Genomic DNA, 19,860 nt, shown 5'->3' on the forward strand with positions numbered 1-19,860 from the left:
ATCTGGGAAACTCAGTAGAGGACCAAGTCTTGTTTTATCTCCAGTTGATTATAATCTGGAAAAATGGTAAGCCTGGGAACCCAGCCTCGAGGCACTGAAGTATTTCAGTTACTTCAAAACTTTAAATATGTTTAATAATAGTTGGCAAATCTGGTTGGATCAAGATTTTTCCCTTGATAAAAGGCAAATGCTTTAACAGCTCATGGATTTTGTTTTTCCCACCAGGAAAAACCTTCAGTACTCTCTATGAATAAACAAAAACCTTACATTACAGGTAAAATACTTCAAAAACTATAAATTACACATGGTACTCTCATTAAAAGGAAATGTCACTCTCCACATCACCCCTGAATACTGGTAAGATAAACTGAGTGGTCCTGGGGAATACTGTTCACTGACTCAGGTACACAGTCATATTCCTGATGGATGCAAACGACATTCCCAGCAAGCATACAAGTGGATAACCCCTCTATAATACACAAGAGAACAAAAGAGATCAATGAAAATCAGTATTAAAATTGTACACTTACATTTATACTTAAACATTTTATTAGTTTTCTCACTTTTTTACCTTTTGTTGATTCCTGTTTTCTGTCCGCTCAACTCTTTAAGCTGTCTAATTTACTTTTTGCAAAAAATTACAATGATAGCTATTCTTTCTGGCTTTTAATTATGTTATCTAACTTTCAAAATCCTCTAAAATATTACCAACCTAAATATGTCTCCATACTTAACTGGCTTTCAGTCCCCCTAAGGAGAACTTTTCAGGGTGGACCCCTCAGCCTCTTGGTATGGTATTCAAGTTCTTGTATAATCCCCTCCCTTTGAGTGTGGGCTGGATTCACTGGCTCACTTCAAATGAAAATAATACAACTGAAGTGATGGGTGTAATTTCGAAGGTTAGGTTATAAAAGACTCATTTCTATCTTGGTCTTGGATTCTCTCTCTGTTCCTCTCTCTCTCGGTCTTGGATTCTCTGTCCCTCTCTCTCTCTCTCATCTTGTTATCTTAGATAATAACAAGGGCATTTAGGAACCCAACCCAGGTGGAAAAGAACAGAAGTCTGCCAGCAACCATGGAAATCAGCTTGAAAGTGGATCTCTATTGCCCCAACAGCCCCACTTGAGAATAAGACCTCAGTCCCAGCCAACAGTTTGACTGCTACATTATAAGACATCTTGAGCCAGAGGCACCAAGCTAAGCCATGCCCAGAGCCCTGACTCACGTACACTAGGAGATATGAATACTGTTCTGTTTTCTCAATGTTGGGGTAATTTGTTCTACAGCAATAGATAACTACGCCAAAGCCTTTGACTGTGTGAATCACAATAAACTGGAAAATTCTCAAAGAGATGGGAATACCAGGCCACCTGACCTGCCTCTTGAGAAACCTGTATGCAGGTCAGGAAGCAACAGTTACAACTGGAAATGGAACAACAGACTGGTTCCAAATAGGAAAAGGAGTACGTCAAGGCTGTATATTGTCACCCTGCTTATTTAATTTCTATGCAGAGTACATCATGAGAAATGTGGGGCTGGAAGAAGCACAAGCTAGGATCAAGATTGCTGGGAGAAATATCAATAACCTCAGATATACAGATGACACCTTCCTTATGGCAGAAAGTGAAGAACTAAAGAGCCCCTTGATAAAAGTGAAAGAGGAGAGTGAAAAGTTGGCTTAAAGGTCAACATTCAGAAAACTAAGATCATGGCATCTGGTCCCATCACTTCATGGCAAATAGATGGGGAAACAGTGTCAGACTTTATTTTTAGGGGCTCCAAAATCACTGCAGATGGTGACTGCAGCCATGAAATTAAAAGACGCTTACTCCTTGGAAGGAAAGTTATGACCAACCTAGATAGCATATTCAAAAGCAGAGACATTACTTTGCCAACAAAAGTCCATCTAGTCAAGGCTATGGTTTTTCCAGCAGTAATGTATGGATGTGAGAGTTGGACTACAAAGAAAGCTGAGCGCTGAAGAATTTATGCTTTTCAACTGTCGTGTTGGAGAAGACTCTTGAGAGTCCCTTGGACTGCAAGGAGATCCAACCAGTCTATCCTAAAGGAGATCAGTCCTGGGTGTTCATTGGAAGGACTGATGTTGAAGCTGAAACTCCAATACTTTGGCCACCTGATACGAAGAGCTGACTCATTTGAAAAGACCCTGATACTGGGAAAGATTGAGGGTAGCAGGAGAAGGGGACGACAGAGGAGGAGATGGTTGGATGGCATCACCAACTCAATGGACATGAGTTTGGGTGAACTCTGGGAGTCGGTGATGGACAGGGAGGCCTGGCGTGCTGTGGTTCATGGGGTCACAAAGAGTTGAACACAACTGAGCGACTGAACTGAACTGAATAGATAACTAAGGCAGTTACACTACACTTATTCACATTTCTTGGAACCTTAAGGAAACCCAAGGGATATTTTTAAAAAAGGAATAAAATATGGGATTCATAATACAAACTATGGCCCTATTATTTTCTCATACATTTAGATAGGAATTGTTGCATGGTTTTAAAGCTTAGACCAATTAAATTCAGGCAATAATTAATACTTACCAGCACATCCTCAGGACTAAAATTCTCATAAATGAAAATGCATGCTTACAACATCAAAATATGACCTGTATTTTGAATATATTTTTCTGGAAAATCCTGACATGAGAAGTTGAGAGAATTTTGATGAGGAAATTGGCTCAGCCAAGTAGAGGTGCTTACAATAGACAGAGACAACCTGTTCCCTGTACTTCACAGTTTTCTGCAGAATCTATAAATAGCTAACATTGTTTTCCTTGATGCCTTGAGCCAGCCAGCTCTACGGCAGGCTGCCTAGACTGACTGCTTTGCAAAATGCTAGCTTGTCAGTCGGAGAAGGCGATGGCACCCTACTCCAGTACTCTTGCCTGGAAAATCCCATGGATGGAGGAGCCTGGTAGGCTGCAGTCCATGGGGTCGCTAGAGTCGGACACGACTAAGTGACTTTACTTTCACTTTTCACTTTCATGCATTGGAGAAGGAAATGGCAACCCACTCCAGTGTTCTTGCCTGGAGAATCCCAGGGAAGGGGGAGCCTGGTGGGCTGCCGTCTATGGGGTCGCACAGAGTCGGACACGACTGAAGTGACTTAGCAGCAGCAGCAGCAGCAGCTTGTCAGTTTCCCTCTAGAAAAGCAGACAAGACTCATGGTTTCCAGACACCCCGCATCTCCCTGCTCTCTTTTATAAATCCTCTCTTTTAAAAGCCCTGTTGACAAGCACCTATTGATTCTCTTTCATATGAGTAAATCTGTTTGCATATAATTAACTTCTTCCATATTATTCTTTGACAGGGGTATACATAGAAGGAATCTACGAAAAGGTGTCAAAAGGTTGAACCTGGGACATTCCCTTATTTAGAGATCAGAAGCAAAGCAGTTAATGAAGGTATCAATGAAGTTGGAAAAACTAGGAGAAGGTATCCTTCAGAAAACCAAGAGAAGAAAGCCAGAATACTGGAGTAGCTAGCCTATCCTTTCTCCAGGGAATCTTCCTGACCCAGGAATCAAACCAGGATCTCCTGCATTGCAGGTAGATCCTTTACCAACTGAGCTATTAGGGAAGCCCACTCTTCATGAAACCAAGAGAAGAAAGCGTTTCTCTTGAAATAACTGTCAAATGTTGCTGAGTGGTTCTATCTAGGATTTGGTAACTTGAAAGTCACCAGTTACCCCCACAGGTGTGGTTTCAGTGGACTGGGGGCAACAAAAGCCTAACTGAAGTAGGATGAGGAGAGAATGAGGGATCTATTGGTTCTGGCTGTAAAGGAGATCAGAGAAGTGAAATGTGGTTGGCGAGGCATGGTGAAGGAGGAAAGTGAGGTTGACTGGCAAAAAAATATTAAGTTTTGGAACATAATAGATAATACTTTCAGATGATTAAAAATTACAAATAAAACATTATATATAAAAAGTCTCTCTCCCACTCCTGATTCCCATTTGAATTATTTCTTGTATATTCTTCAATGCTTTACTTCCTGCACACATAAGAAAATGGTATTATTTGTCCGTATTTTCATTGCAAAAGGCAAGAAACTAATACATACATAATGTCCTCTATGTTCCCTCCTTTTTTTTTTAAGTAAACAATACATACATGCAACTATATTGATAGGATAAACCTTCCGGAGTGGGATTGCATATGCTAAAGGCACATTGATAGATATTTCTCAGTTGCCATCCGAAAGAGCTGTATCAACTACACTCCTATCAGCCATGTATTCCCCACAGTCTCATTGAGTGCTATCAAACTTTTTTGATTTTTAACAATCTGAACAGTGGAAAATGGTATCTGAGAGGATTTTCTTTTAGAGATGAAAACTAGAAAAACAGAAAGAAAGCCTGAATACACAGGGGAGAGAGGGGAAGAACCTGCAGAAGATTCCTTTTCTATGCTGGAGGAGCAGAATTCACTGCACTGGTGATTCATTTCATAGACCCAGATGCAGGGGGTTGTTGGTACATTTTGAGGGTACAAGTCTCTACTGATTGCTTCTGTTTCTCACTTGAAGTAAGAATCAAGGTCATAAGGTAATAAGCCAGGACAGGGGAAGAGTGTCGAAGATGTGAAAGACCAGGTGTGAACTGCTTTGCTTAGAGGGTAGGGGAATAGTCTGCCCAGGGCAACTAGGATTGCTCAGCAGCTCTGAAGGCTCCCTCGAGACTTGCAGCCTTAAACTGAAAGTGAATTTTGAAGGAAAAGGAGCCTCCGTGCATGAAGAAGACCACTGCTTCAGGGAGATGTGAGAGGAAATAAAAAAAAAAAGTAAAGCATTTATCTGGTGGTGGTTTAGTTGCTAAGTCGTGTCTGACTCTTGCAACCCCATGGACTGTAGCCCATCAGGCTCCTCTGTCCATGGGATTTGCCAGGCAAGAATATTGGAGTGGATTGCCATTTCCTTCTCTAGGGGATCTTCCCAACCCAGGAATCAAACTTGGGTCTCCTGCATTGAAGGCAGATTTTTTACTGACTGAGCTATGAAGGAAGCCCAAGCATTTATCTAGTATTTAACAAATATTTTGGCGGACTCTCCTATATAGAGACTATTGCTGGGTGCTGGCTTGTCACTTACTTTAAAAATTTTATTATTTTTGGCCACCAAACAAAGTGTGGGATCTTAGTTAACTGACCAGAGAAGGAATCAGGGGTCCCCTGCATTGGGAATGCAGAGTCTTAATCACTGAACCACCAGGGAAGTTCCTGGCTTGTCACTTAGAGCAGATCACAAGCATATTTAAGTTGGCTGTTCACAAAATCTGATTACGGTAAGATTATTCACTCTGCAAACAAAAATACAAAAAGTTACCATAGGATCTCTTTATATGAACTTTTCCTAAATTTGGGGATGGGCGTTTTGACTCTTGATAGCCTGGACAAACAGTTTCTCAGAAAAACATGCGCATATACAAATTTGCAGACAAATGCAGGTGGGTTAGAATCACAAATAAAGAATCTCAAATTTTAGGGAAATAAAACTTACCTATATTTTAAACAGTGTACTGTTTTAGTATATTTTGAATGATTCAATTTACACAAAGCTTTCTAGGAGCTACTTCATGTTGTGTATTCGGTGCCTGAATAAGGGCTCAGAATCTGAAATCATTTTACGTTTCCAAAAAGTTCAAAAAATAGTATAGAGTTCCCCTATACTCTTCTCCCAGAATTCCCTGAAGTTTACATCTTACATAACTGTAGCTCAATTATCAGAACTATTGATAACAATACTATTGTTTCTTGATACACTTTATTCAAATTTCATCAACTGTCTCATTCAAGTCCTTTTTCTGTTCCGGAATCCAATACAGGATTTCACTTTGCGTTTAGTTGTCTCGGACTTGACTTTCTTCTTTTAATCCAAAGTGGCTGTGTGTTCTTGGGCAAAATTAATGTCCAAGCCTTTCTTCTGTCTTACTAGACGTGATGTGATTAACAATCAATAACAATACATGTAGAATGTTTTCGGACAGGTCAAAGACAACGAAATTGTTCTTATTGCTCAAAGCTGGGCATATCTAGCGTGGCCATTCGTTCAAATTAAAACAAAAGTAAAGCAAATAGAAGAGTATTACTTTTGTCGAGAAGTTTGTCCTAAAGTAGGACCCGTAGCTTCCCGCTAGGCCGGCCAGGATGCGCTTCCTCTAATTGGGCAGCGTGTGTCCGCGCTGACGCAGAAAGGCTGCCCTATTGGTCCGCGCAGTCGGGACTCAGGCGGCTTTTCTCTTCGTGCTCAAGGTGCCGAGCCACTTCTCTTCCTCCAGCCGAGCGTTACCCTTCTTCCCGAAGTGCCAGCCTGAAGGATTGGATTGAACGAGGCCGGGGAACTGCACTAAGGTCAGCCGGGAAGAAGCGGCAGGGATAGGGTGTGAGGTGAGAGGTGGCAGAGTACAGGTGGTCGGCAAGCCAGGACGAGATGGCCCGGTTGGCGCGGCCCCCGGACCCCCAGGGTTTTTGCGGCTTCCCGGCTCCCTCCGCTGGCCCCACCTCCCTCGGGATCCCCCAAGGTTCCGCGCCTCTTTGCCTCCCTTCTGCGGGCCCCGCCCTCGACTTCTTCCCCCGAAAGGCCCCGCCTCCTCCGCGAGCCCTCCCGCGGGCCCCGCCCTCGGCCCCCCTTCCCTTAAAGACCCCGCCTTCTCCGGGAGACCTCCCGCGGGCCCCGCCTTCGGCCCCTCCCCTTAAAGGCCCCGCCTGCTCCCCATCCCCTTCGCTGGCACTGCCCTTGCAGCCGCCTACCTAAGGTACCGCCCTCACCGTGTACGCATCCCTGCCGAGTCTCTTGTCTTTTCACCTTGCACCACCAGGGCCCCTCTGCCTCTTTAAGTTAGGTTTGGTTCCATTTCTCTCACCGCCCCCCGATCCCGGCTTTGTTCCTGCATCTTTTTTTTTCAGCCCTGCCACTCTGCACCCCCTCGCCCCCGCTTCGTCTGGCTGCCCGGGTCCCTGGATATCCCCACAGATCCGGGCTGTCTCTGTGAACCTGGCAAATTGTGCAGAGGCCTCGTGCTGGGCATTGGCGATCTCTTTTTTTCAAGACCTCCCTGCCCGGTGGGAGAAGTCACTTTGTTACGGAGTCTTAACAGGGGCGTGGATGCCTGTAATCTAGGAAGCATGATATTGCAATGTTCAAAGGAAGGCATGCTGGAGTTACAGCCCCTTCTGGAGAGATCCTCAGGCAGACTTGTGAGGGACTAAGCTGTACTTTTCTCCCCAGATGTCCCAGGCTTCTTCTGATGCAGAAGCTTGGCTCTCACCACCCTAAGTCGTGTGCAACTCTTGCGATCCTATAGACTGGCGCTCCAGGCTCCTTTGTCCATGGGATTTCCCAGGCAGGAATACTGGAATGGGTTGCCATTTCCTTCTCCAGGGGATCTTCCTGACCCAGCGATCGAACAGGTGTCTTCTGCGTTGCAGGTGGTCTCTTTGCCGACCAAGCCACATTAGGAAACTTAAACACCGGGGAATTATTAAACCTTGTCATGGGCCCCTCTTTTAACCAAAGTTGGTAGGGCTTTCTAGCCCTCACTGGGACGTGGAAGGCAAGAGATGAATGAGTGATGGGCTTAGACAAGCAATGTCTCAGCATCCCACTCTTGGTGCTGCTTTTTGGATTTTTTCCTGAGAATTCTTATCCAGTTTTTCAATTACCAGCAGTCTTGCTTGGTAGGTAAACCAAAAAGTATGTGTAGATAAAAATCCTAAGTCACTCTGTAGACTGCTCCAAGCCACCATCCTACTTCAGGGTATACTGTGTGTACACTGGGTATACTGTTCAGAAGGCAGTGACCCACCCCTTGAGTCTGTCTGAGTGAGGAACCCCCGGGATCTGAGCCCAGCTCAACTGTTTGCTATAAACTTTCAGCAGTGAAACTTTCCTCATCTGAGCCTCAGTTTTACCTTCTACAAAAAGAGCATGATAAGCCCTGTCACAGGATCATTGTGTGGATTTGCTGAGATCCTGCTTATGAAAACAGTCACTTTTAGGGTGTTATAAATAGTAGGATCTGAGCGCAGGTGAGCCCCAACTCTTCAGATTCATGTCTGTCTGATTCAAGCCAGTTAACAGCCTGCTGTTGTCGCCTTCTCCCAGGCACGATGACGACCCTGGATGATAAGTTGCTGGGAGAGAAGCTGCAGTACTATTACAGCAGCAGTGAGGAGGAGGACAGCGACCACGAGGACAAGGACAGAGGCAGAGGTGCCCTGGCTGGCAGTTCCATGCCCACAGATGCGGACTTGGCAGGTGAAGGCATCTCAGTTAACACAGGTACTGGAAATCCTGGGCTCTGGGAATAGGTTTAAAAAATGTCCATTAAATATGTATCAGAAGTCTCATGATCATTAAAAATGTATCAGAAGTCTCATGATCACTTCTCTGTAATTCCAGTCACACATCTAGAGACAACCCAGTGTTACCATTTCACGGTGCTTCTAGCCATTGCACTGCGCAATACTAACATGTATGCATGGCAGTGTGCTGATGATTCAAATAGCCCGATCTGTGTTTTGAGTCTAGCTTCTCAAATGAATAGGTGTTTGATATCCCATAAATCATGGGTATGAGTATATTGGTAGTATAAATTCCTAGCTATGGGATATTTACATTTCTACATTTTGTTATTTCCAAATTGCTGTCAGTTGAGCTGGTACTGGTTTGTAGTTTAAGCAGGAGTGTGACAGTTCCCATATACATGACATTCTGCTGTGTTACCAAACTTTTTTGATACCCTAATGCCATCCTGATAGATGGCAAATGGCACTTCACTGTAGTTTTAATTTTTATCTTTTTAGAAGGGACAAGTCTTTTTTAAAAAATTTTATTTATTTTTAATTGGAGGGTAATTGCTTTACAATATTATGTTGCTTTCTGCCATACATCAACATGAATCAACCACAGGTATACATATGTCCTCTCCCTCTTGAACCTCTATTCCACTCCTCTAGGTTGGGAGTGACGAGTCTTTTTTTCTAATTTTAAAGGATATGTTCATGTCCTTTGCTCATTTTCAAAATTGGGTACTTGGTCTTTTTCTTCTTAGGAAGCTATATATTAAGGAAATTAATCTGTGGTTTGAGTTGCAAATATTTCTATTTTATTGTTGTCTCTTGGTTTTTGTTCTTTTTGTGGCAGAAAGTGTTTTTTTTTTTTTTTTAATTGTTATGTGCTTGAAAGCATTATTTTATAGTTTCTTAGTTTTATTTCTTATGTAAAAGGCCTTTTTCCACTACAGGATTATTAAAAGACTCCCATGCCTTTTAAAAAAAGTATTTTTATGATTTTGTTTGTTTGTTTGTTTGTTTAACACTTAACTGTTGATTTATTTGGAATTCATTTTGTTAAGTGGTAGGACTCCAACTTAATTTTTTTCATATTGCTACCCAGTTATTTCAATATCACTTACTGAATAAGCCATCTTTTCTCCATTGCTTTTGTTTTGTTTTGTTTGTTTGTTTTTATTTTTATTGGGCTCTAGGGGATGGGATGGAGAATACCTTTGTAAGTTATGCCCCACTAGGAAGATGTCCATTCTAACTGACTGGGATAGCTTTCAGAGCTTTTTCTTTTTCTTGGAGCCGCTGCTCTTGCTGGCAGCAGCCTCTTCAGGTCCACTGCTGAGTGGCTCCTCCTTGGAAGACAATTTCTGCTTTTTCTTGGGGACCCTCTTGTTTTCTGACTCATCAGGGTCAGTAACTGGTTCCTCTTTGGGAAAAGATTTCTTCCTCTTGGGAGGACTTCCAGTACCAGCTGTTTCTTCAAGATCACCACTAACTAGCTCTTCCTTGGAAAAAGATTTCTTTTTCTTGGGTTTGGAAAAAGAGACAGATGGGTCTTCCATTTCATTCTCCCGAAGAGCCTCCTGGGGCTTTTGCTTTTTCTTCTTTTTGGGTCTTTCACTTGTCTCCTCACACTCCTCCGGGGCACTGCTATTTTCTAAAGAAGCCAGGGAAATTGCAGCCAGCCTTTTCTTTTCCTTCTTCAAGTGTTTCTTCTCCTGTTTCTTGAGCTTCCTAGTAATCGTGGCAGCCACTTCCTCTGCCTGAACCATTGTGTCCTTCATGACATCCAGATTCTTTCAGGGAATCTCTCCAATCTCATAGAAGGACAGCCACTCCTCAACTTGTTCTCGAAGCTTCTCCCCCAAAACACTGGTGGGCACCTCAGAGAAGCAATCAATTCGTGAGGCAATACTGCATTTGTTTGCCAGGTATCAGGAGATGCGACCTTGTTCTTGGCAGCTGCTTGGCCAGTGAAGGTAGAGTGGAAAATGAGTCTGTATTTTGGGGTGTTACCCCTTGTCTTCAAGGCTCTGGAAACTTGGTCCCTTTGCTGGGCCCAGGAATCACTCAGACACCAGGACTGGCCATTTCTCCATTGTTTGAAGTGCCAGTTCCATCTTTTACTGAATTTCTGCTTGTATTTGCGTCTTTGGCTGTACTTGGTAGTCTCTCCCACTGATTTGTCTTTTAATATCACAGTGTTTTTTTCTGTTTTAATGACTTACCTGTTTATAGCTGCACTGGGTCTTCGTCGTTTCGCGGGGGCTTCTGGTTGCGGTGCTTGGGCTTCTCGTCGCAGTGGCTTCTCTGGTTGTGGAGCACAGGCTGTAGGGCCCGTGGGCTTCAGTACTTGTGGCACACGGGCTTAGTTGCTCTACAGACCGTGGAATCCTCCCGGACCAGGGATTGAACCTCTGTTCCCTGCTTTGGCAGGCGGATTCTTCACCACTGGGCCACCCGGGAAGTCCTCCCACACTGCTTTAATTATTCCGTTATAACATGCTTTAGTATCTGGTAAGCCTGGTCCCCATACAGAACTCTTCTATGTCATTATTTTCTTAACTCCCGCTTTCTTATTTTTCCAAAGGAGCATGCACACGTGTGTAATCACATATTTTCATCAGAAATGCATTAAATATATGGATGTATTTAGGGATAATTATGCCCTTGTGATGTTGTGTTTTCCTGGTCAGGAATATGGTATTGCTTTTCCATTTATTCAGGTCCTTCTTAGTGTTTCTTGGCAACATTTTAAAGTTTTCTTCATACAGATATTTATATATTTTTTCTAGTGACGACAAATGAACCTTGACCTCCCAGTCTCATGTCTTGTGATGACAAAGGTTTATTTCTCAGTCATGTTACTTGCTACCCGTATCGATCACCAGCAGCCTTGCTTCTGCTTCATATGTCCTGTCATTCCAGGAACGAGGCTGAAGGAGCAGCCCCTTTGGGGACACACTGTTCTCCTGACCAAGTGTAGAGAAAGAGAGGGCTGTTGGAGACATATAACGGCTCGTTAAGTTTTTGCTCAGAATTTAGTGGGCACAGTAAGTCACATGGCCAAACCCTGCATCAGTGGGCTGGGGATACATGTTTTCATCCCAGAGGTGGTATTACAAGTCACGTGGTAAGGGGCAGGGCTATATAGCACGGGGGCCGGGAGGTTTGGGGTTAGTTTGAATAACAGGACAACCTGCCACAATCTTGTTATAAAAAATCAGATAATAAGGAAGTGTGGAAAGAAAAAAGTAAAAGTTCTCTCTCACCAGTCTCCTTACTTCCTGGACATATCCACTGTTAACAGTTTACCTATTTTTCTGGCCCTTTTTCTACATGCAAATATAGAGGTCATACAAATATACATGCACATATACAAATATATGTAAATATTTATACATGAACATATAGTTCTTTTTCTAAAAATTGAAGGATCATACCATGGTATTGTTCTGCATTTTACCTTTTCTTTTTTGACCTAGTATGTTTAGACACTTTTCATGGAAGGGAACCTATAGCTACCTTATTGTTTCTAAGAGTTGCTTTATTTTCCTTTGAGTAGATGAGTCTGAATTCATTTCACTCATCTCCTAACATTGGGTCTTAGTGTAGCCCTTTAATTCTCGCACACCGTCCTGCCATGGATGTGCCTGTGTGTGGACCACGCTGCCCTGTGTGAGTATCCCTGTGCCGTTGATGGAGCCAGCTCTGGACAGATGTGCACTGGCCCCTAATCCCTTGGTCATCTTTGGTCACCTCCACATTCACCCCCAACTCAGGTCCAAAAGGCGTGATCAATGACTGGCGCCGCTTTAAACAGCTGGAGACAGAGCAGCGGGAGGAGCAGTGCCGGGAGATGGAGAGGCTGATCAAGAAGCTGTCCCTGAGCTGCAGGTCCCATCTGGACGAGGAGGAGGAGCAGCGGAAGCAGAAGGACCTCCAGGAGAAGATCAGCGGGAAGGTAATCAGGAGCACCCAGGCCTCGCTCGGAAGCTGCCCCCGATCGCCAGCATTATTAGCATGGCGCCTCACACGTCTTGTGTAACCTGTGTCGCTGTCGGGTTTACATCTCTTACGCTCACTGCTGGTCCCCCCGCAGATGACTCTGAAGGACTTGGCGGTGATGAACGAGGACCAGGATGATGAGGAGTTCCTGCAGCAGTACCGGAAGCAGAGGATGGAAGAGATGCGGCAGCAGCTCTACCAGGGGCCCCAGTTTAAGCAGGTTTTTGAGATCCCCAGTGGAGAAGGATTCCTGGACATGATTGACAAGGAGCAGAGGAGCACCCTCATCATGGTCCACATTTATGAGGACGGCATCCCAGGGACCGAAGCCATGAACGGTTGCATGCTCTGCCTGGCAGCAGAGTACCCGGCCGTCAAGTTCTGCCGGGTGAGGAGCTCAGTGATCGGGGCCAGCAGCCGCTTCACCAGGAATGCCCTCCCTGCCCTGCTCATCTACAAGGGGGGCGAACTGATTGGCAACTTTGTCCGAGTCACTGACCAGCTGGGGGAAGATTTCTTTGCTGTGGACCTTGAGGCTTTCCTCCAGGAGTTTGGATTGCTCCCGGAAAAGGAAGTGTTGTTGCGAACCTCTGTGCGTAACTCTGCCACCTGCCACAGTGAGGACAGTGATTTGGAAATTGATTGACCATCTGGGCCGGTGGCATAGACCCCTCATGGTTTGGGCTGGAAGACACATGTCCGCGTGTTTATTTTCATTCTTTTGTGTGATCTTCCGGCTTTTCCCCCTGTTCTTCATAGTTTCTTTTATGATATGTCAGGTCAAGAAATTCTCTGATCAAATCAGCGTGCTGAATCACCTTGTGGTTAGCCATGAAGTGACTTAACGTTGTATAAACAGGAAGCCAGGCTTTTGAACTGTTTACTTAAGATCCTCTAGCGTGACATCTCTGTTATTGCTTCTAGTCAATATTTACATAGCATCCTAAAGACAGTGTCCTGGAAATTGTGTTCAGATGGTCTCAGAGGTCTCTGCCAGGTCCGGGAGTATAATCCTATAGTTAGTGTGTTATTTGCAACATAAATACTACATTTCCTTCATCAATGATCATATTATATTCACGTGTAATCAGACTCATCGCCATAGAAGGCAGTTAAATTTTTTAACCCCGAGACCCTGTTCTCCCTAGGGTCTTGTTTAAAGGTTCTGGACCACATATGTTTGCCCCATCAACAGGGGTGACCTTTGCTGCTGGAGTCGATGTCCTGCTCAAGTGTTGTTAAGTCTACAGTAGGAGGAAGGATGGAGACGAACTTCCCTTTTGATGCTGGAAGACCAGCTTGATTTAAAAATTTGAGCTCGGATGGAGCTGGGAAGCCTTTTTAAAGAAAGATCTTTGAGTAAGATACCCCTGCTCACCTTTTCTCTTTTTCTCTTTTATTTAACAAGGTAAAATTTTTTTTGTTGTTTAATGTAGCTTTTGTTAATTTATTTTAATATTGGAAAAGTAACCAATATTCAAGAAAGGAAAATTTACCAAAATACAGAAGCAAAAAAAAGAAAATTAGAATAATCTCTAATCTTACTACCTAGGATAAAACACTATTAATATTTTGGGATATTTCCTTCCAAAGTGTTTTCTTTGTATAAACAGACATTTCGTGTGCTTGTTGTTAAAAAAACAGTGGGATCATTCTGAACATACTGTTTTATAGTATGGTCAGTTAATATATCAAATGTTTTTCTGTGTTACTGAATACTCTTTTACAACATTTTAAAGTTGCTGTTTATTCCTTTGTATAGATGTGCTGTGATTTGCTTGGTGGTTGTCTCTTAAAAACAACCTTTTAAGAGGTAGTTCCTCTTAAAAAGGAAAGCAGCAAAGATTTTTTTATTCAAAAAGTAATTGATGTTCATTGTAGAAAATGTAACAATAATTGTTAAACTAAAAAGAGATTTAAAAAGCCTTATAATTCCACCAACCAAAAATAATCCCTGTTATTATTTTACAGGTATCTTTCTGGTCTTCTTTCTTTATGTTTATGATAATGATTGTCTTTTGAGTTTTTTTCCTCTTATTTTTTTACTTTGAACTATGTACATTGTAGGGTCAGGAAAAATATAATCAGTAGTTAAATGCTAGCTTTAAAGTTCAGTTTTGCTTTTCCTGGCTTTTTAGGAATCAACTAACTGTAATGGGGTCTTGACAGTATCACTTGCAGTTAACCAGAAAAAGAAACTGCATGTTTGTTTGTTTTTTTTTAATTAAAAAAAGCTTACTGTAGAAAGTATTTGGGAAGTATAGAAATTAGAAACAGAGACAGCTGTTGTCAGTGTTCTTGTTTATTTCCTTCCAGCTTTTTCAATATTTTTAATAACATTGAGAGCTTATTGAATTTAGTTCAGTGTTTTGTTGAACTTAATATTGTATCATAAATGATGCTTTGACGTGTTAAATTCTAAATAAATAATTTTTAATGGCCTCATAATATTTCATCATTTGAATAGACCAAACTTTATTTAACTAGTTCCTTGATATTGGATATTTAGATTCCTAGCTTTGGGCTAAAACACGTAGCATCTTTGTATTGGGGCCTATATTTTGGATCATTTTCATAGTATAGACTTCTAGAAGAGGAATTATTGGGTAATAGAAATATTTTAAAAGCTTTTATAAGCTGTCTTCTGTTCTCATTGGAAATGAAAACATGCTCTCCCAGCACCTTGACTTTGCCTTTCAAGAACAGAAATTCTGGGATAAAGTGAATAGACATAGAATGGGGAAATCCTGTCCCAGGGGAAGTGGAAACAGCACAGGCTTTGGAGCCAGCCAGATCAAATCCTGTCTGTTCCTCACTGGTGGTAGAACTTCTGGTGAGGCACCTAGCCTTCTTGAAACTCAGTTTCCTCAGCTTGGCAATGGGAACATCAGTGCTTCATGGATTGTTCAGTTGTTCTCCATGTGTGATCCCAGGACTGCAGTGTCAGCCTCACTGGGGAACTTGTTAGAAATGCAAAATCTCAGGCACCCCCCTGGACTAACTGCATTGAAAATTCTGGGAGTGGCCCAGCACACGTTTCACAAGCCCTCCAGGTGGTTCAAGTTTAAGGATCACCAACCTGTTGATTAAGGTGAGTGACAGCAGCTGTCAAAACAAGAGTTCACTGCTGTCTTTTTTTATTTGCGTAAGGGGCAGAAGGAGTTGAAATAGGAGAGCCTTCAGGTCACTTCTCTTCTTTGTTTACACGATCCTCCTTTTTGGTCATGGACTTGGGAGAAGGAATGAGAAACCAATACTTGTCTATTACAAACTGTCTTAGTAGTTTTCCAGATTCCACTTTCCTTTGGAATGAAAATCCCATGAAGGCATGGACTTTATTTTCCTCCCTGTGTATGGCATAGCCTCTATTCATTCTGGAACTAGGCTGACATTTACAGCTTTGTGGGCAAGATATAGAATCCTTCCATACCTCAGTTTCCTCATCTGAGAAGTGGGGATGAGTAACATGAGTCGATTCATAAAATACCTAGTCAGCCTTCAAATGAGTGCTGTTTTTATGATCCCCAGCACCCTCAACTGTGCCTGGCACTTGGTAAGAATTGAGTGTTTAATAATGAATATAAGGGCTCATTGAAGGCCACATCTTTTCATGGTAAGAAGTAGTAATATTTCAAAGATGAAGAAACCAAGACTTTGCAGAGTTAAGTAACAATTCCAAATTACACAGCTAGAGGGCAGGGCAAGGTTTAAACTCAGGTCTGTGGCATTCCAAAATGTATTGTTCTTAGCAAAGAAAGCAAAATGATCAAATGTCAATAAAATGATCAATTAGAAAAAAAGAGAGTGGAGAGAATAGGTTGGAGAAGGAAAACAGGAAAATAATTTTAGGAAGTGAGAGAAGAATATGAAGCTGGGTGGAGAGCTGGGTCTTCCAGGCCTACCTGTGTTTCATGTCAGAACCTTTCCTCTCTGGGGAATTCCCTGGTGGTCCATTGGCTAAGACTCCGTGCTCCCAATGCAGAGGACCTGGGTTTGATCCCTAGTCAGGAAACTAGATCCCACATGCCGCAACTAAAAATTCCACATGCCACAATTAAGACCTAGAGCAACCAAATAAAAAACAAAAAACAACCTTTCCATCTGGACTGTGGCTGTGACCAGCAATGTAGCCCCTGAGGTGTCCCCCTTTCTTCCAAAAAGTCCTTCCCAAGTCCCGTTACACCCCTGACCACACTGCCACCCGCGTTCTGGCTAAGTGGCAACGATCAGCAGTACAGTCAGCATGAACTCCAGTCCTCTCCCTGACCAGCTGTGTGCTGTTAGATAAGTCTCTTCCTCTCCCTGGACCTCTGTTTCCCCTCTTGTAATATGAGGGGTTGCAATAGATGATTTTTTTTAAGATGCGTTGAGCTCTCAGATTTTATGAATCAATGAATTTTTAAGAAATCTACTGTCACCATCATGCTATCATATTGCATTTGGTTTAATTTAATGAACAATGTAATGTTTTTCCTAGGTTGTGAAACATGCAAAGTCCTGGTGACTTAAATGACCTTGTCTCCTTTTCCCACAGGACCACCCCACCTTCAGTGTATGTACTTGCCTAAGTATTTGTTTACACATTAGACTATGAAGTCTCTGGGGACATGGACTGCATCTCATCATTTCTGTTGTCTGGTCTGAGATGACATAAGTGGTCACTACTTCAGTTCAGTTCAGTTCAGTCGCTCAGTCATGTCCGACTCTTTGCTACCCCACGAATTGCAGCACGCCAGGCCTCCCTGTCCATCACCAACTCCCGGAGTTCACTCCGACTCACGTCCATTGAGTCAGTGATGCCATCCAGCCATCTCATCCTCTGTCGTCCCCTTCTCCTCCAATCCCTCCCAGCATCAGAGTTTTTTCCAATGAGTCAACTCTTCGCATGAGGTGGCCAAAGTACTGGAGTTTCAGCTTTAGCATCATTCCTTCCAAAGAAATCCCAGGGCTGATCTCCTTCAGAATGGACTGGTTGGATCTCCTTGCAGTCCAAGGGACTCTCAAGAGTCTTCTCCAACACCACAGTTCAAAAGCATCAATTCTTCAGCGCTCAGCTTTCTTCACAGTCCAACTCTCACATCCATACATGACCATTGAAAAACCATAGCCTTGACTAGACGGACCTTTGTTGGCAAAGTGATGTCTCTGCTTTTCAATATGCTATCTAGGTTGGTCATAACTTTCCTTCCAAGGAGTAAGTGTCTTTTAATTTCATGGCTGCAGTCACCATCTGCAGTAATTTTGGAGCCCCCAAAATAAAGTCTGACACTTTCCACTGTTTCCCCATCTATTTCCCATGAAGTGATGGGACCAGATGCCATGATCTTCGTTTTCTGAATGTTGAGTTTTTTCACTCTCCTCTTTCACTTTCATCAAGAGGCCTTTTAGTTCCTCTTTCTGCCATAAGGGTGGTGTCATCTGCATATTTGAGGTTATTGATATTTCTCTCTAAGTGGGGAAAATCCCCAAGGCTGGAATAGGCTGGAATTCACCACAGTGGGCTAGAAGACTATATGTTATATAACTTTTGGTGCAGACATGCTATATATTTTTAATCAGAGATGTACTACCTGTGCTCACTGAGACCCAGATAGTTCAAATCAAGCCCTCAGCCCTGCCAAAGCCTGTAGAAATACTGGTTATAACCCAATACAATCGCATGGTGGCAGCAGAGGAGAGGGAATGAATCATTTTTTGTTTTCCTGTTAAATTAGAAGAGCACAGACTTTGGATTGGGTGATGTGGGAGATGTCTGGCACCATACACGAATCATTTTATTTTTTTTTTTTTTTTTTCGGAGTGGGGGCAGGCTGAGCAGCTTGAGGGATCTCCGTTTCCCCACCAGGGACTGAACCTGGACTATACCAGTGAAAACCAGGAATCCTAACCGCCAGGTCACCAGGGGACTCCGTGAATCATTTTACAGAATTTGTTTTTAGGAAAGAGAAGCAGAAAGTATTACATTCACATGATTTATTAATGAGTAGCAAAGAAAACAAATACTTGTTTCAGGAATAAACATACATACACTTAATTTTCACGTTACGGTCAGTGAAGGCTGAGGGAGAGTCTGGCCAGGGAGAGAAGAGGGAGCAGTGGGTTCCTGCCAGCCCCAAGTCTGGAGTCCTAAGCATCTGAGCTCAGGGAACAGCCTTCATGTCCAGATCACAAACCCCGTGACTTCTTGTCTTGCCTCCCCTGCCTGTAGCAATGAGAGTTACCAGCATGCGTTTTGACTTACTTTGTGCCAGATCATTGTGCTGAGCACTTAGATAATTTTCATAACCCCAGGGAGATAGTATCATTCTCGTTTTATAGTTAAGCAATTTTCCCAAAGTCAATCATCTAGTAAAGTCAGGACTTAAACCCAGAACTTGGAGTTTAGGAGTCAGGATCTTAGTACGCTGTAATAGTGGTTCACCCAAAAAGACTTCTGGAAAGAGATGAGGGATGCCTGTCCAGCGATTGGTGTTATGGGCTGAATTGTGTCCACCCCAAATTAGTATGTTGAAGTCCTAACCAAACCTCTCCTACCCACACCCCCGCCACCCGCCACCCCATGTGACTGTAGCTGGAGACTACAGAAAGTAATCAAGGTTGAATGAGGTCAAAGGGTGGGGCCCTAATCTGAGAGGACTGGTGTCCTTATAGGAAGAGAGCTCTCACCAGAAACCAAACCTGATGGAACCTCGACCTTGGACTTCCAGCCTTCAAAACAGTGAGAAATAAATGTCTACTATTTAAGTCACCCACTCTATGGTATTTTGTTATAGTAGCCAAAACTAAGACACTGATTCCCATGATTTCTACAAATTCAATAAAGAAGAGAGAAATAGGATTCCTCAGACTTATTTCAAAGGAGAGTTGGCAAGTATATGGCTGTTAGCATAGCCAAGGGCTTCCCTGGTGGCTCAGAGGTTAAAGCGTCTGCCTCCAATGTGGGAGACCCAGGTTCGATCCCTGGGTCGGGAAGATCCCCTGGAGAAGGAAATGGTAACCCACTCCAGTATTCTTGCCTGGAGAATCCCATGGATGGAGAAGCCTGGTAGGCTTGGGCACTTACAGTCTCTCCTGCCCTTCCACTGACCCTACCCAGGACTCAATTGTTCAATGAATCACTTCTCTGTTGTCAAGGGCTTTGTATGTAATAGATATTGTTTCCTAATCATTAGGACCAGGTAGCCTCTGTGCTCTGTTAGCCCCTAAACAATAATGAAAACCTTACTTGTCAAGTTCCCAGGACCTATGAAGCTGGTTGCTGTTGCTGCTGCCGCTAAGTCGCTTCAGTCATGTCTGACTCTGTGCGACCCCAGAGACGGCAGCCCACCAGGCTCCCCTGTCCCTGGCATTCTCCAGGCAAGAACACTGGAGTGGGTTGCCATTTCCTTCTCCAATGCATGAAAGTGAAAAGTGAAAGTGAAGTCGCTCAGTTGTGTCCGACTCTTTGCTCATTCATAAATCCTAGAAATGCATGTCCTGTTTCCCAGTACCTGCTCCCTTGCCCTATGTGCTTAGTCACTCAGTCATGTCTGACTCTTTGCAAC

The 19,860-nt window shown here is 43.2% G+C and overlaps 1 protein-coding gene across 1 annotated transcript; it reads left to right on the forward strand.

Annotated features, from left to right (window-relative positions):
- Positions 1-5,850: 5,850 nt before the first annotated feature.
- Positions 5,851-14,757, forward strand: PDCL (phosducin like). The gene is made up of 4 exons (XM_070379043.1): positions 5,851-6,370; positions 8,124-8,300; positions 12,091-12,272; positions 12,411-14,757. The coding sequence occupies exons 2-4, from the start codon at positions 8,129-8,131 to the stop codon at positions 12,960-12,962; spliced, it is 906 nt and encodes a 301-aa protein (XP_070235144.1). The 5' UTR covers positions 5,851-6,370; positions 8,124-8,128; the 3' UTR covers positions 12,963-14,757.
- Positions 14,758-19,860: the final 5,103 nt, after the last annotated feature.

The sequence above is a fragment of the Bos mutus genome, chromosome 11, assembly GCF_027580195.1.
Source record: "Bos mutus isolate GX-2022 chromosome 11, NWIPB_WYAK_1.1, whole genome shotgun sequence".
Classification (NCBI taxonomy): domain Eukaryota; kingdom Metazoa; phylum Chordata; class Mammalia; order Artiodactyla; family Bovidae; genus Bos; species Bos mutus.

What these genes read in the sequence shown, in the direction of transcription:
- PDCL (XM_070379043.1), top strand. Translation starts at nt 8,129, where the DNA reads ATGACGACCCTGGATGATAAGTTGCTGGGAGAGAAGCTGCAGTACTAT. An exon ending in AGGCATCTCAGTTAACACAG is followed by an intron (nt 8,301 to 12,090) that starts GTACTGGAAATC and finishes CCCCCAACTCAG; the next exon opens with GTCCAAAAGGCGTGATCAAT. An exon ending in AGGAGAAGATCAGCGGGAAG is followed by an intron (nt 12,273 to 12,410) that starts GTAATCAGGAGC and finishes GTCCCCCCGCAG; the next exon opens with ATGACTCTGAAGGACTTGGC.